The 16188-nt window shown below is 35.3% G+C and overlaps 1 protein-coding gene across 4 annotated transcripts in view; it reads right to left on the bottom strand.

Moving 5' to 3' along the window:
• The window catches only part of LOC144978126 (cytoskeleton-associated protein 5-like), an 80159-nt gene that overhangs the window by 17055 nt on the left and 46916 nt on the right, over positions 1 to 16188 (bottom strand). For all 4 annotated transcript variants that reach the window (XM_078923768.1, XM_078923770.1, XM_078923771.1 and 1 more), the window contains exons 33-38: positions 15840 to 16010; positions 13710 to 13839; positions 12860 to 13036; positions 10910 to 11097; positions 9174 to 9249; positions 493 to 684 (exon numbers count right to left, since the gene is read on the bottom strand). In XM_078923768.1, the coding sequence (XP_078779894.1) occupies positions 493 to 684; positions 9174 to 9249; positions 10910 to 11097; positions 12860 to 13036; positions 13710 to 13839; positions 15840 to 16010 (934 nt within the window). The remainder of the gene's footprint in view (positions 1 to 492; positions 685 to 9173; positions 9250 to 10909; positions 11098 to 12859; positions 13037 to 13709; positions 13840 to 15839; positions 16011 to 16188) is intronic.

Raw genomic sequence — 16188 nt, 5'->3', positions numbered from 1 at the left:
ATAGCGCAACATCCACTTAACGTGCTCAAAGAGATTTACAAGAGGTCCCTAGCCAACAGTAATACTTAACATTTAGGAAGAGACATGATGCTTGTTAGGGTGCCAAAAAAAAAAGAAGCTTGAAATCTATTTCTAACAAATTAAAAACAGCCTGAAACTTATTTTTCAATGGGATCTACTGCCTCTAAACAGTATTATGTTGAGGTGATAACTTAAAATCCACTTCCAAAAGCTGGAAATCTGGGTTAAGCCAGAAATGTTGCACCCGTGTTATAATCTATTCCGACAGAGACAACACTGTTAACTGCCAGGTATTCATTTTATACTTGAGGACCACATTTAATTGAATTAATAAATTGTATTAATCAGACTATAAACGTATAAGGTTACACGTAGCTTTGTGTGTTGGTCTGTCTGCTTTATCTGGCTGGTGCATATATTATGAGTTTTTAAAAAACTAAATGCAATGCATCAGTAAAGGACAGGAAGTACCTTTGGGCCTTTGAGCTTGGTGAGGTTGTGCAGCAGTGTTTTGATTGTCCTAATGGGCATATCCAGGTTGGCCCTGGATTTCCAGCTGGACGTAGGGAAAGCCTGGAAGAACCGATGGCACTCACACAAAACCCTGTCCAGGTTGAGGTCATTCACTGTCTCGGGTACCAGATTCAGTACTTTCCATAGGCACTGCAGACGGCCACGAAAAAAGTAGTGGGTCATTTTAAAAACTGTAAATAATTTTTGTAATCCAATTCACACATCTAAGACTCTTAGAAGCGCATATTGGGTTTTTGACCACATGTCTGTACAAAGAATTACCAAAAGGATGGAAAAGAAAGTATTATATTATTGTTATTATTATTATTACTATTGTTATAATAATAATAATAATAATAATAATAATAATAATAATAATAATAATAATAATAATAATAATAATGATGATGATGATGATGATGATGATGATGATGATGATGATGATGATGATGATGATGATGATGATGATGATGATGATGATGATGATGATGATGATGATGATGATAATAATAATAATAATAATAATAATAATAATAATAATAATAACAATAATAATAATAATAATAATAATAAAAGTAATAACAATAATAGGAATAATGATAATAATATTTATTATTATTATTACTATTATTATTATTATTATTATTATTATTATTATTATTATTATTATTATTATTATTATTATTATTATTATTATTATTATTATTATTATTATAATTATTATTATCAATATTATTATCATGATCATTATATTGTTCTACCAAGTCAAAAATGGAATTAGATTCTTTGAAAGTACATATTAGAGGAACACAAAAACGACCTGTGCTTATACTTTCTAGAATCCTACTATCAACAGGGATGCCTTTTGCTGAAATTTTAAAAAGCCTAAAAGTTTTTCTAGTAAAGACCATAATAGATGAAAATATTTCGTGCAAAGCTTGTGTTCAACAAATGGTATCACCTTTAAATCATAGAATAGAAATGCATATCCATCAAGCTTCCCCTTTACTGTTGCTTTTACTTTGACAAGCGAATGCATTCAAAACTATTTTGAAAGTTTCCAAGCATTCAACGTCCGTTATGTCCTTATGTCCGGTGTCAGGACATTCCAGTCATTTATTGATCGTGGGGAAAAAGCTGTGCTTGTATGTTTCTGTTCTTGTAAATGGTTGTATGTATTGTGATGTATTGTATCTATGTATTGTGATGTATTGTATCTATGTATTGTGATGTATTGTATCTATGTATTGTGATGTATTGTATCTATGTATTGTGATGTATTGTATCTATGTATTGTGATGTATTGTATCTATGTATTGTGATGTATTGTATCTATGTATTGTGATGTATTGTATCTATGTATTGTGATGTATTGTATCTATGTATTGTGATGTATTGTATCTATGTATTGTGATGTATTGTATCTATGTATTGTGATGTATTGTATCTATGTATTGTGATGTATTGTATCTATGTATTGTGATGTATTGTATCTATGTATTGTGATGTATTGTATCTATGTATTGTGATGTATTGTATCTATGTATTGTGATGTATTGTATCTATGTTTGTGATGTATTGTATCTATGTATTGTGATGTATTGTATCTATGTATTGTGGATGTATTGGATATCTATGTATTGTGATGTATTGTATCTATGTATTGTGATGTATTGTATCTATGTATTGTGATGTATTGTATCTATGTATTGTGATGTATTGTATCTATGTATTGTGATGTATTGTATCTATGTATTGTGATGTATTGTATCTATTGTATATTGTGATGTATTGTATCTATGTATTGTGATGTATTGTATCTATGTATTGTGATGTATTGTATCTATGTATTGTGATGTATTGTATCTATGTATTGTGATGTATTGTATCTATGTATTGTGATGTATTGTATCTATGTATTGTGATGTATTGCATCTTGTATTGTGATGTATTGTATCTATGTATTGTGATGTATTGTATCTATGTATTGTGATGTATTGTATCTATGTATTGTGATGTATTGTATCTATGTATTGTGAAGTATTGTATCTATGTATTGTGATGTATTGTATCTATGTATTGTGATGTATTGTATCTATGTATTGTGATGTATTGTATCTATGTATTGTGATGTATTGCATCTATGTATTGTGATGTATTGCATCTATGTATTGTGATGTATTGTATCTATGTATTTTGATGTATTGTATCTATATATTACAAGATATGAAGTGAGTAGAAAAGTGCCAGAAGACAATAGAGAATAAAAAAAATTTTCGCGGCGGTGGTGGGGTTTGAACCTGCGACCTTATTGGTACAACAACTCCGCCTGGCAGGTGAGAGCGTGGCTCTACCGTGTGAGCTATCCACGAACACAAAAATATTCGTTTCAAACCCAAAGTCATTTCTAGATCCCTCTCTCACCCACTTCTTGAGACCGCCGATTCGTTCACCACCATCGCGAAGTAATTTTGACCAGCAGTTAAGCTTAATAGCCAATATTCTCATCACAAACATATAACATAGAAACGATTGAGACATTGAGTATGCTCCGGTGTATGGGGTGAATTTTTTAATTCAGAAAAGTGAGTGGAGCAGGCACTTATGTTGGTAACAACAAGATATGAAGTGAGTAGAAAAGTGCCAGAAGACAATAGAGAATAAAAAAATTTTTCGCGGCAGTGGTACTTTGGGTTTGAAACGAATATTTTTGTGTTCGTGGATAGCTCACACGGTAGAGCCACGCTCTCACCTGCCAGGCGGAGTTGTCGTACCAATAAGGTCGCAGGTTCAAACCCCACCACCGCCGCGATAAAATTTTTTATTCTCTATTGTCTTCTGGCACTTTTCTACTCACTTCATATCTTGTTGTTACCAACATAAGTGCCTGCTCCACTCACTTTTCTGTATCTATATATTGTGATGTATTGCATCTATGTATTGTGATGTATTGCATCTATGTATTGTGATGTATTGTATCTATGTATTGTGATGTATTGTATCTATGTATTGTGATGTATTGTATCTATGTATTGTGATGTATACTGTATCTATGTATTGTGATGTATTGTATCTATGTATTGTGATGTATTGTATCTATGTATTGTGATGTATTGTATCTATGTATTGTGATGTATTGTATCTATGTATTGTGATGTATTGTATCTATGTATTGTGAGATTGTATCTATGTATTGTGATGTATCTATGTATTGTGATGATTGTATCTATGTAATAAGTGTATTTATCATTACCAACACCATCTAGTTCACTACAGATCTACCATACTTGACAATTCCAAATTCGTAAAACAGTAATATATGATGTTTGTTTTGTTTATAAGGGTTTTATGGCGCTTGCAGCACGTTATATCTCAGTAAAATAGAAGGAAATGGGATAGTAAAAAGTTCTAGAATTACAATTAAAGCACCCAAGAAAAGGTAAAACAAAGGGGAATTGGTTCAAATAGGAAACAGATGTAGATTCCAAGAGCACACTATCAAAGTACTTAGTTTGAGATCACCTAAACGTCTCATCCAGATACAAGCACAGGTCCCCACTCAAAGGAATACACTCAAATGTTTACAAATCATATAAATTAAGTAAACAAAACATAATACAGTGCATAACAGAGAGATGATTTACAAGGAAAAAAATATCATCTCCCAAAACTCACTAACCATTTGACTGTTTCACTCTCAGCAAGGGCCAGGACAAAACCAAGTAATCTCATTCCAAGACAAAGACAGAAAGCAAGTTGGAAACAGATACAGGGGGATAGAAGACACAGCAAGTACCCCCCTGGCCACAATACAGGAGGTCAGGAATCCCAATCCCACCCAGAGTGATATACGACAACTCTGCCGTGATATGAGAAAAAGACGCATAACGGGAAAACCTACTTTTTCAGGAAACGCAAAAAACTGTTTTACTTAATAACATTGTAACTATTGGCTCGAATCTAAAAGAATTAATAGGTAATTAAAGATAACTTTTTTTGTTATTTTATTCATGGAACTTGAAAACCAAAATATTTGTATCAACTGTGTAATTCACCAAAAGACCTTTTGCCAAATCCATGATTGAAAATTGATTGACACATGTCTTTCACAGATAGACGCAAAAATATTATGCGTCCATCGCACTTTCGGATCTGTATCCAGTGTGTGACAAAGGGACGCATATTGTTTTTGCGTCTGATTGTCATAGACATGGGCTAATTTAGCGGTAATGTGCATATTGATATACAGTGTCATGTGAGGACGCATATCGCCCAATGTTAAGCTACAATAAGCAAAAACATCATAATCACAGGTCCCTAGAATAATCGGAAGAAACCAATCAAAAACATATATCTAGGATATCAAGCTGAACATTCTTTATTATTTAAGAACAATCGCACCAGTCATTTAAATTTTCATAGTATTTTCATTTGGAGTGATTTGATTAGCATTATTTGTATAATAAGTACTAACTCTCTTTCTCTCCCTCTTTCGTTATAGTTCACTAACATGGAGTTTGCTTTTGTAATCATTGCTACTATTATCACATACACATTGTATTCCATCTCTTCTCTTTAGATAATGAATTGTATCATTACTTAGATGTTAAAATTGCATGCTCGTACACATGGTTTGGAAGAGCAACGTTTCCAACTAGTCAATGAATGATGAAAGGACATTCACTTGTAGGATTTGCAAAGACTTTTACTCGTGGAGCTGGTTGGTAGGTCTATCCAGTACTTTCATCTATTGGGGGGGGGGGGGGGGGGGGGGGGGGGTCAAACCCACAAGTTGTTTCACGATCTCATCCTTCTTGTAAATCCTACACCCCTGGGTTTTGTACGAAACTTTGGCATACAAAAAATATCCGCGTTTCAGAATGTCACATTCGTTGAAGGTATCTTCTTCAAAGCTACGAGGAAGAAGAGTGTCTTTGGTGACCCTCGCCTGAATTCAGCACAAACAATCTTAGCTAGGTAGGGACGATTGTCAGCTTTGCTCAACAGATAACTACTGACTCCAGAATCCCAGTTGGCAAAGTCATTAAACCTCAACGGCATTGTCTGGCAGCCTGCTTCTACGACACATTGTTCAAATTCATTGATATCAAAGATTTTGCCGTCTTTCTGTCTCAGAACTCTTTGGATTCCGGCATGGGTGGAGTCGGCTGCCATAAAAGTATGACCAGGCTCGAAATAGTTGATTGTGATGGTGCTTGCTTTTGTAGTAGTCTAATCATTTACAAGATGAAGTAACATAGTATAAAGGGTACAATTTATATTTTGGGCGCTTCAGTTATCCAGTCAGAGTGTCACAGATTCGGCATCGCGCTTATATATTAGGAAATAGTAAGAAGCTGATGCAATGTCTCCATCTTTTCGTCCTGAAATTGATTCATTCCATATCACGGCAATGTCCTTTTCACTTTTTTGCAGCCCATTGGTGGAAATGTCTCATTGAATAAGACCAATCTGCTTGTGAAAATGATTCTGTTAAAAAAATTACTTTTTGCAGATCAGCGGCAAACACTGGATGGGCTGTGTTGGTGTTTTCGTTCTTGTCTGCATCCTGATGGATGATTTTTTTCGGCACACGGTTCACACCTTTCTTCACAGTTGCATAGTTGTTTGTGCTACAAGAAGGACTTACATTTTTCACATTCTTCTTGACCAAGCACAGCTTGTGAGATGTTAAGTTCTTTAAATGCAGAATAGTAGAGTGTCTTTGATATGGCTTTTTCAGTGACTGCGCAAAAGTTTTCGTGCATATTAGTGATGGTCAGATCAGATGGTAAATATCTCCTGAAAGGCGCGTGCTCACGTCTATAATGAAAAATTCTTGCTTTATATTTCTCTGTGTGTTCATGGATAATGGTGTGGTCAATCTTGTACCAGGGACTATGACTTCCACGATTGTCAACAAGGGGTACTTCTATGACATTGTTTTCGTTAACACCGACATCCTTGAAAGCGCTCCTTATCAGTTTGCCATTATTAGCTTTGAATCCGAGAGTAGTAAGGAAGAGCTTTTTGCACACGGGATGGAAGACTCCATCTTCCTGTTTCATTGTATATTTGAATGTACATGACTAGGCAATGCCTTCGTTCTGATCTCTGCATTATGTTTTACTTACCCAAGTCCGTACAACTTTGCGCTGGTCCTTCCAATCCTCTCTCCAAAACATCTGTTAAGCTCCCGTCGCTGGTACTCCAAGAATCTGTCACGGCATTTTTTGGAGCAGGTCGGCGCACAACCTTCCAAGACCGAATGCGTTTCTCTCATTCGCAAAAGCTTGTGTATTTCCTAGTCTGCTTTTTGTATCGGCGTCTTGTGCTTTCTCTTTTTTGAGTGAGTAGACACTGTCTCTATTTCTAGATCTGGTGTAGTTATTGTTTCACTCTGCTATCGTGGTCTCTATAATCGATGACATACCTGGAACATGCTCTCCTTCAGTTATTTCTCCTAAACCGGTAAAGGATGTCGGCGTGGTAGTTTCGGACATATATTCTTCCTCTTCAGCAAATGGAACTCTAGGGGCAGTAGTTTCGGCGATAATATATTCAGAAGCAAGTTCCAAATACATTTCAAATTCTGAGTCACTATCTAAACTTTGTTTCTCAATGGTAAATTCAATACAAAATCCATATCGTTTGCACGTGCTTCTTTAATCTCAACAGCCAGTTTACATGCTTGTACTGCAGATTTTCGTATCGGTGTTGAGGTAAACCTATCTAGCTCGTCTCCTCCGTTTTTCTTGTTGTCCGTGGTTTCTTTAAATCTTTTCCTCTCTGCTTTTATGACACTCATACATCATGTAATTCCTCCTGATAGAGGTTTCACTGTTGATCTGAGCTAGCTGTTTCAATGGAATGTCAATATCTGAATCACTGGAGTCTGATTGTCATGATTTATTTAATCTGGGTTGGCTGAGGTGGAGGTACCGGTGGCTCTTTTAGGGGTTCGATCATATCTGATGAAAGAGATATAAATATGGATATTCAAAAATTGAACGGGAGTGGACTTATTCATTAAAATAATCTTTATCATAAAGTAACGTTGTTATGATATGATATTGAGTTACAGTTGCTTGCCTTTCCCAAAAGAATATTGAAACATGTTATTGAGGGCTAATTGGATGCATAGCTAGAGATGTATTGTCTCAGAAGTTAAGGTTTTCACTTTGATTCAGAAGGTACCGAGTCCGACACAGTCCTAGGTTGGTTTTCAGGCCCGATTGGTTTTATTATTTTTCCCACTGTCCTGATCCCAAGCAAGGCGGGTGCGCAGTTTGGACAAATTTCAATGGAAAGATGGGGGTGCGCACTTTGGTAGAACGCCGTGGGAGATGGAAGGGGGGGGGGGGGGGTGTGTGTGTTCATTTTCACCAATGAAGGGGGTTTGACCGAAGAATTCAACCACAGCAAATTACAGGACATTATTTTGTATATTTAAGAATAAATTTTAAGTTTAATGAGATCAAAAGGAGGGAGGGGAGATTCGCGAAAATTCCGAAAATTAATGGATGGGGGGTGGGCGTCTATTTGATACACTAGAATACTACTACTACTACTACTACGACTACTACTACTACTACTACTATACTACTACTACTACTACTACTACTACTACTACTACTACTACTACTACTACTGATTACTACTACTACTACTACTACTACTACTACTACTACTATACTACTACTACTACTACTACTACTACTGTATACTACTACTACTACTACTACTACTACTACTACTACTACTACTACTACTACTACTACTACTATCTATTACTACTACTACTACTAATGTACATACACATGCTTTAACTGTTACTACTAATACGACTACTACTTATTCTACAACTTCTACTTTCATAGTGATATAACGATGATCATTATAATAATAACATTAATATTAATAATTGTCATCATAATAATAATCACAAATATAGTACATGTAATAACAATAACAGTAGTGCTATTAGCATGTAAATCAACATTTGTCTAAGTTAAATATCACAAACACAGATAAACCGTCAATCGCAAATAATTATTAAACGTCCTCACTAATATATGACAAGTACTTATATGATTATATACATAGAATCTTTGATCACTTGAATAGGAAAAAAATAAAACTCACCCGAGGAAATGAAGAATTCACACCAAAACAGCAAGTTACTCGTACGTCTTTGATGATTGACTATTTGCTGAAAATTGGAGAACGATGATATGTTCTTTTCAACGTCACCAGTCGTAATAAAAACGGACGCATATATCTTAATTTTTGTAAAGTGTCTTGGCAGAAAGTCGCATATCCGAAATGCGTCTTTTTGTGAAAGACAAATTATGTCATTCGGTGGACGAATAAGAGAAAAAGACGCATATTACAAAATGCGACCTTCTGTCATATCCACATTCAATATGCGTCGATCTGTCATTCCTCGAAACGAATTTAAACCAAATTAGGTCAAGTCGCATATTTTCATAATGAAACAACTTTTTTATTTTCAACGATTGAGTTACCAAACCCAGATAGAAAAATGCGCCTTTCTCTCAAGTATGTGAATCCCAGAAAATGTCAATTTGACCTAGATACCGATATGCGTCTTTCTTCCCTATCACGGCAGAACTCACCTTGGTGACAAGGTCCAGGAAATTGGCGGAACACGTCTGACTTTGTAGACATTCTTTGATCAAACAAATAATGGCACTGGTGGGGAGAGGAGAAAGAAAAACAGATCAGGTCAAAGTTTTTAATCCTCACATTTCATAAACAACTCATTGCTGGAATCCAATCTTATTGTGAAAGAAAGAAGGGAATCATTTTGTGCAATTTTTTTTTCAATTTTTAAAATAATATAATAATAATAATAGTAATAATAATAATAAGAAGAAGAAGAATAACAATAATAATAATAAATAATAATAATAATAATAATAATAATAATAATAATATAATAATAATAATAATAATAATAATAATAATATAATAATAATAATAATAATAATAATAATAATTAATAATAATAATAATAATAAATAATAATAATAATAATAATAATAATAATAATAATAATAATAATAATAATATAATAATAATAATAATAATAATAATAATAATAATAATAATAATAATAATAATAATAATAATAATAATAATAATAATATAATAATAATAATAATAATAATAATAATAATAATAATAATAATAATAATAATAATAATAATAATAATATAATAATAATAATAAAGCTTTGGTTTTAAAAAATCCAATCATGGAGCATAAAATCCAAGTCAAGCCTAATTTGGCCACGAAAAAATCTTTAACAAACCATAAAATCTGTACAATTGGCAGGTCAAAAATTCGAGGAGTTTTTTCCTTAAATAAAATTCAAGGAGATTTTCTCAGTAATATGAAAATCAAGGAGTTTTCAAGGAGATTTTCTCAGTAATATGAAAATCAAGGATTTTCCAGGAGATTTTCTCAGTAATATCAAAATCAAGTTTTCAAGGAGATTTTCTCAGTAATATCAAAATCAAGGAGTTTTCAAGGAGATTTTCTCGGTAACATCAAAATCAAGGAGTTTTCAAGGAGATTTTCTCAGTAATATCAAAATCAAGGAGTTTTCAATGAGATTTTCTAAGTAATATCAAAATCAAGGAGTTTTCAAGGAGATTTTCTCAGTAATATCAAAATCAAAGAGTTTTCAAGGAGATTTTCTCAGTAATATCAAAATCAAGGAGTTTTCAAGGAGATTTTCTAAGTAATATCAAAATCAAGGAGTTTTCAAGGAGATTTTCTCAGTAATATCAAAATCAAGTTTTCAAGGAGATTTTCTCAGTAATATCAAAATCAAGGAGTTATCAAGGAGATTTTCTCAGTAATATCAAAATCAAGGAGTTTTCAAGGAGATTTTCTCAGTAATATCAAAATCAAGGAGTTTTCAAGGAGCTTTTCTCAGTAATATCAAAATCAAGGAGTTTTCAAGGAGATTTTCTTAGTAATATCAAAATCAAGGAGTTTTCAAGGGTCCATGACTTTAAGGAGGCTGCGGGAACCCTGAACATACAAAGGGAAATGATATAGGGGACAGAGGAGGAGTTAGTTCCCTTGTTCTACGAGGAATTCCATCCACCACATGTCAGACAAACATTTATAATAAAAGACACGATGAAATGTTACCAAGTAAAATAACATCGTAAAATAAATGACTGGATGGATAAAATGTTACCAAGTAACAAAACCTGTTATAGAATAAAAGACAGGATGAAATGTTACCAAGTAACAAAAGATGCTTTTAATAAAAGACAGGATGAAATGTTACCAATTAAGAAAACATGTTAAAATATACGAGTGGATGAAATGTTACCAAGTGATGTTAGTGGGATCCGATTTGTTGATAATCTTGACTATGGACATGTTGACAATTTGTACGATCTGTGGTCCTCCGTCCAACTTCTCCACTTGCTGGTTTAGGATGATAGCAATCAGGGCTTGAACTAAATCTTTCAACATTCCAGCAGATGCCTTATGCCCCAAACCACACTTGTCGAAAATCTGAAGAAAGAGAATTTGTGGAGTCAAATATATCATTGACTTTGTGATAAAATCCAATGCTGAAGATGGCGAGATGTTATCAATTGATTACTAAAAGCAAAATCCGATAAATGTTGCTTCAAACAAGTGGGGTAAATAATAGCATGAGATTAACCAAAATAAGAACGTATAATTTGAGCCTATCTGTCGTTTATGAGATTAACCAAAATAAGAACGTATAATTTGAGCCTATCTGTCGTTTATGAGATTAACCAAAATAAGAACGTATAATTTGAGCCTATCTGTCGTTTATGAGATTAACCAAAATAAGAACGTATAATTTGAGCCTATCTGTCGTTTATGAGATTAACCAAAATAAGAACGTATAATTTGAGCCTATCTGTCGTTTATGAGATTAACCAAAATAAGAACGTATAATTTGAGCCTATCTGTCGTTTAAAAACCCAAATAAATCAAAACTAACATCTTTGGAAGCAAAGAAATAACCGACAGCACAAAGTCCTGCTTTTAAATTTAACCCCTATTTAACAAATTAAAAGTAACATGTTCATTTGCCTTAAATTTACACATGTTTCAAAACCAAATTGACACACTGATTCTGAATATCATAATTTCAATGTTTTATATAGAATTAAACCCAAATTTTTTTGTAAAATCACACTTGAAATTGCAGCATACTCAAATAGACACGCGGCCTGCCCCATCCCCCGAAGCTTATTTGTACCATTCCTTCTAATAGATTCCAGCTCACAACATGTGCCATGTAAAGAAATTCTCTAGGTTGCCACTGTTATTTTAAGGGTAGTCATCATCATCAAGTGCCAGGCCTGTTGCAGACATCGGCGATCATATCCCTCCAACCATATAGGGTAGTATATTTGATTAAAAGAAAAGCATTTTATACATCACATCTCACCTCACCCAAATTGGAAAATGCCCAATAAAGTTTGGTCTTAATGCACCCCCCCCCCCCCTTCTATTGAAGTTTGGTCTAAATGCACCCCCCCCCTCCCTTCTATTGACGTTTGGTCTAAATGCACCCCCCCCCCCCACCCCCCACCCCTTCCCCCCTTCTATTTGATACACTAGAATATTTTCTGTCACCTGTTGAGACTGACTACAACTCATTTCAAAACTTCTGCTGATCTTAAAGTTCTGCTTCCCAGTGGCAATAGAGATGGCATAAAGCGCTCTGAGCATGTATAGTGGACATTGCGCTATATAAAAGCTCCATTTTTGTTTTGTTTTTTATAATGTGTAGACATTGTCCTTGTTGTGTTGAATCGGTGGAGCAAACACCATTTTCAAGACTGTGGGAGAGACTTCTGTTCTATTAGTTGTTGTCAAGTTGTTATTTTTGTGTTGCTTTGGGGAGAAATAAAACTGTTGACATGAACGTTGCCTCTTCTGATCTTCGTTATTTCAAAAAATGAATAAATGAGCATTTGAGCATTTATATAGCGCAATAACCACTAAACATGCTCAAATCACTTTACAAGGGATTCCTAGCCAACAGCAACATTTAACATGTAGGATGAGACATGTCACCACAACTGTTAGGCGATATTACAATTTTTCCAACAGAGACAATTGTTAACAGCCAGGTACTCATTTTACATTTGAGTACGGTGAGAAATGTGAGAAAAGAGCCTTTTCCAAGGACTCAATTATGCACCACTCAAAGTGGGACTCGAACCCTGGACCTTGTCATACTACTAAACCAAAATGTCTTGTAATGCTACCCAACTGTTTAACCACTTACACCAAACAAAGTGCTGAGCAAGCACCGGAAGAGCTGCATGACGTCCTGGTTGGACACGGATGGATTCAGCAAGTATTCGCCGACTCCCATCTTGAACTGTTTGGTGGTGGCCAACACTATGTGATCCACATGACCAGACAGCACCTCCACTTTCCTCCTCTTAATGACCTCGTCTATCTGTTACAACAAGCAAGATGAAATTTGGTCATGAGTGATGTTTTGTTTTGTTTTTAAGGGTTTTACGGTGCTTGCAACACATTTAGGTCTTATCAGAGCCAGTTAAAAGGAAGAAAATGGGATAGTAAAAACATTCTAGATGTACAACTAAAAGGACCAGAGGAAAAAGTAAGACAAAGGGGAATTGGTTCAAATAGGGAACAGATGTAGATTCCAAGAGCACACTCTCTATATGTGTGTGTGTGTGTGTGTGTGTGTGATGTGCAAAGAGGGAGGGCGGTTTGGAGATTATGGTTGTGTGAGTTTATTGAGGTGAATAGCAGACTGATGATGTTTTTTTGCGTGGGCACGTGTTGAATATTTCTTTTTTTCAGTTTAGTACACTATTAGCCTTTTGTGGGTTCATAACTAGGTGGAATTTTTCCTCCAGACATAGATTGCTTCTTTTTGTTTTTCCTGAATAGGTTTTGTGCTTTGAGATGATGTCCCATGTGATGTTATGACTGGTGTTGGAATCTTTTCATTTCCAGACGTGTTTGAAAGGTGAGATAATAACTACAATTCGCGATCCTTAATTGACAAGCACTCTATATGATCCATGTATATCAATTTCTCACGAATATATGTATATGTAAACATACACATACACACACACACACACACGACAATTTACCTGTATGAGTCCCTTGATGCAGATCTCAATGTCACCTGACCCAATCAGGGTCACAACCTTGTCAATTCCGGTGGATACGTCTGACATTCCGGCCAATGACGAGGCAGGGTCTGAGTACAGAGGTCTCACTCTGAATAGGAAATCAAAAGATTTTTTTTCTTTAAGAGTCCAACTAAACAAGGGTTAAGTTAATAAAAAAGTAGTCCTTTAGAGCCAGGGCCATTCGGCCCATGGACCCGGATTTCATCCCAGTTTCTATGGTGTGAAACAGACAATAGCAATAGCTTGCTACCCCCTGTATAGATGTTAGTCTATCACAAAGTACTTTCCATAACGGTTCAGAAAAAATAAATCTCGACTTGACTTAGGATCGATCCCAGTCCCTGACCAACAGCAACACGTAACGTGTAGAATCAGACATGACACTTGTTAGGGGATATTACCATTGTTTTTCTGACAGAGACAATGAGGCCCTGACCAACAGCAACACGTAACGTGTAGAATCAGACATGACACTTGTTAGGGGATATTACCATTGTTTTTCTGACAGAGACAATGAGGCCCTGACCAACAGCAACACGAAACGTGTAGAATGAGACATGACACTTGTTAGGGGATATTACCATTGTTTTTCTGACAGAGACAATGCTGTTGATGGCCAGGTACTCATTTTATACCTGTGTTTGTGTGTGAAAGAGAGAGAGAGAGAGAGAGAGAGAGAGAGAGAGAGAGAGAGAGAGAGAGAGAGAGAGAGAGAGAGAGAGAGAGAGAGAGAGAGAGAGATTGTTTGTTTGTTTGTTTTTAGGTATTTAACGGCGCTTTCGACACTATTTAGGTCATTTAAGCGCCCGTTTCTGTCTTTCATCAATCTTTTATCGGCCCCGAGGGGCCACAGCTGATCAAAACGTGTACTGTTGTAATAAAATCTTTATAAAATCATAATAGTTACATGTTTGTTAAGTAAAAATATCTATTTACAATTTCTGCAGGAGTTCACATTCCTGCAGATACTTTAAAATTGTAAGCGGATCGACCGACTGGAACAGAGACTTCAAGTCTCTGTTATCATAATGTTGTGACCTTATCTGTTCTAATTCTGTACATTCAATTAAAATGTGTTGAACTGTCAGGTCACAGTTACATCTTCTGCAGAGGGGTTTTTCATCCCTCTCCAGAAGGAAACGGTGAGTGAGGGCAGTATGTCCGATCCGGAGTCGAGTTATTTTTACCTCGTCTCTTCTTTTTAGCCTCGAGTTGGGTCTGGGGCCGAGGTCACTTTTAATTTGTTTTAATTTGTTATGTACATCTCGACTCCAGGATCGTTCCCATTCCTTTCGGACATGTTTTTTTATATTGATCTTTAAATCCGCGTGTGGGATTTTACTGCCCTCTTGTAATTCTTGGCTCACCCCTCTTTTGCCAGTCGATCCGCTTCTTCGTTCCCCTGGATACCCACATGACTAGGTACCCAGAGAAAACAAACTTTCTTTTTCTTAATAAATAATTTATTTGCACCTTCCAAGATACTTATGAGTCTTGGATCGGTGCAATAAAAATTTGAGATCCCCTTAAGTACGGACAGCGAGTCAGACAAGATCAAGAATTTATTTTTATTCGATCTCTCAGCCAAACGGAGAGCATTTAGAATTGCTCTCGATTCCGCTGTAAAGATCGAAACATTTCTATCCAGGCGAAGTGATCCTGTGCCTTCCGATGAGTGATAGGCACATCCTACTGCATCTGCGCTCTTTGAAGAGAGAGAGAGAGAGAGAGAGAGAGAGAGAGGGAGAGAGAGACGAGAGAGAGAGAGAGAGAGAGAGAGAGAGAGAGAGAGAGAGAGAGAGAGAGAGAGAGAGAGTGTGTGTCTTTGTAATTGATTTAGCAAAGCAGTGGAACCAAACATGAATTGCCATTTCTGGACAATAAAGATTTATTATTATTATTATTATTATTATTATTATTATTATTATTTATTAATATTATTATTATTATTATTATTATTATTATTATTATTATTATTATTATTATTATTATTATTTTTAAGGAATCTTTAAGCTCTAAATTCTCAATTTTTGTATATTACGTTTTCAAGATATTTGATGATATTTTATTTTTAAACACTCCACTTACGCTGGTGTTGGTTTGACGACAGGAGCCAAGAGACCATCAAGATCATGTTGTATCAAATTAGGCAGGACTGGTTCGTAGTTCTCCTCTGGTTCCACGTCCAGCTGGTAGATCCTCTTCACCTGAGGCTGTGAATGGTTGTTGAATTGAGGCTGCTGCTGCTGCTGCAGTTGACTGGAGACGTCGGCAGCCATCAAGTTGCGTGAACGACGGGTAGAGGATGGGGAGGAATAGGGTGAAGATATTTTTCTTAACATAAGTGAAGGTGAAGAGAAAGTAGAATCTGCTGTATGGTTGGAATTTAGAATGGAGGTGGCCGAAATAAAATTGCAATCGATGTACAGTCTTTTTT

The sequence above is a fragment of the Berghia stephanieae genome, chromosome 8 (assembly GCF_034508935.2).
Source record: "Berghia stephanieae isolate SIO BIC M18660-M18661 chromosome 8, UCSD_Bste_1.3, whole genome shotgun sequence".
NCBI lineage: Eukaryota > Metazoa > Mollusca > Gastropoda > Nudibranchia > Aeolidiidae > Berghia > Berghia stephanieae.
The sequence above is the reverse complement of the archived record's forward strand: the minus strand, read 5'-3'. Positions and strand labels throughout refer to the sequence as shown.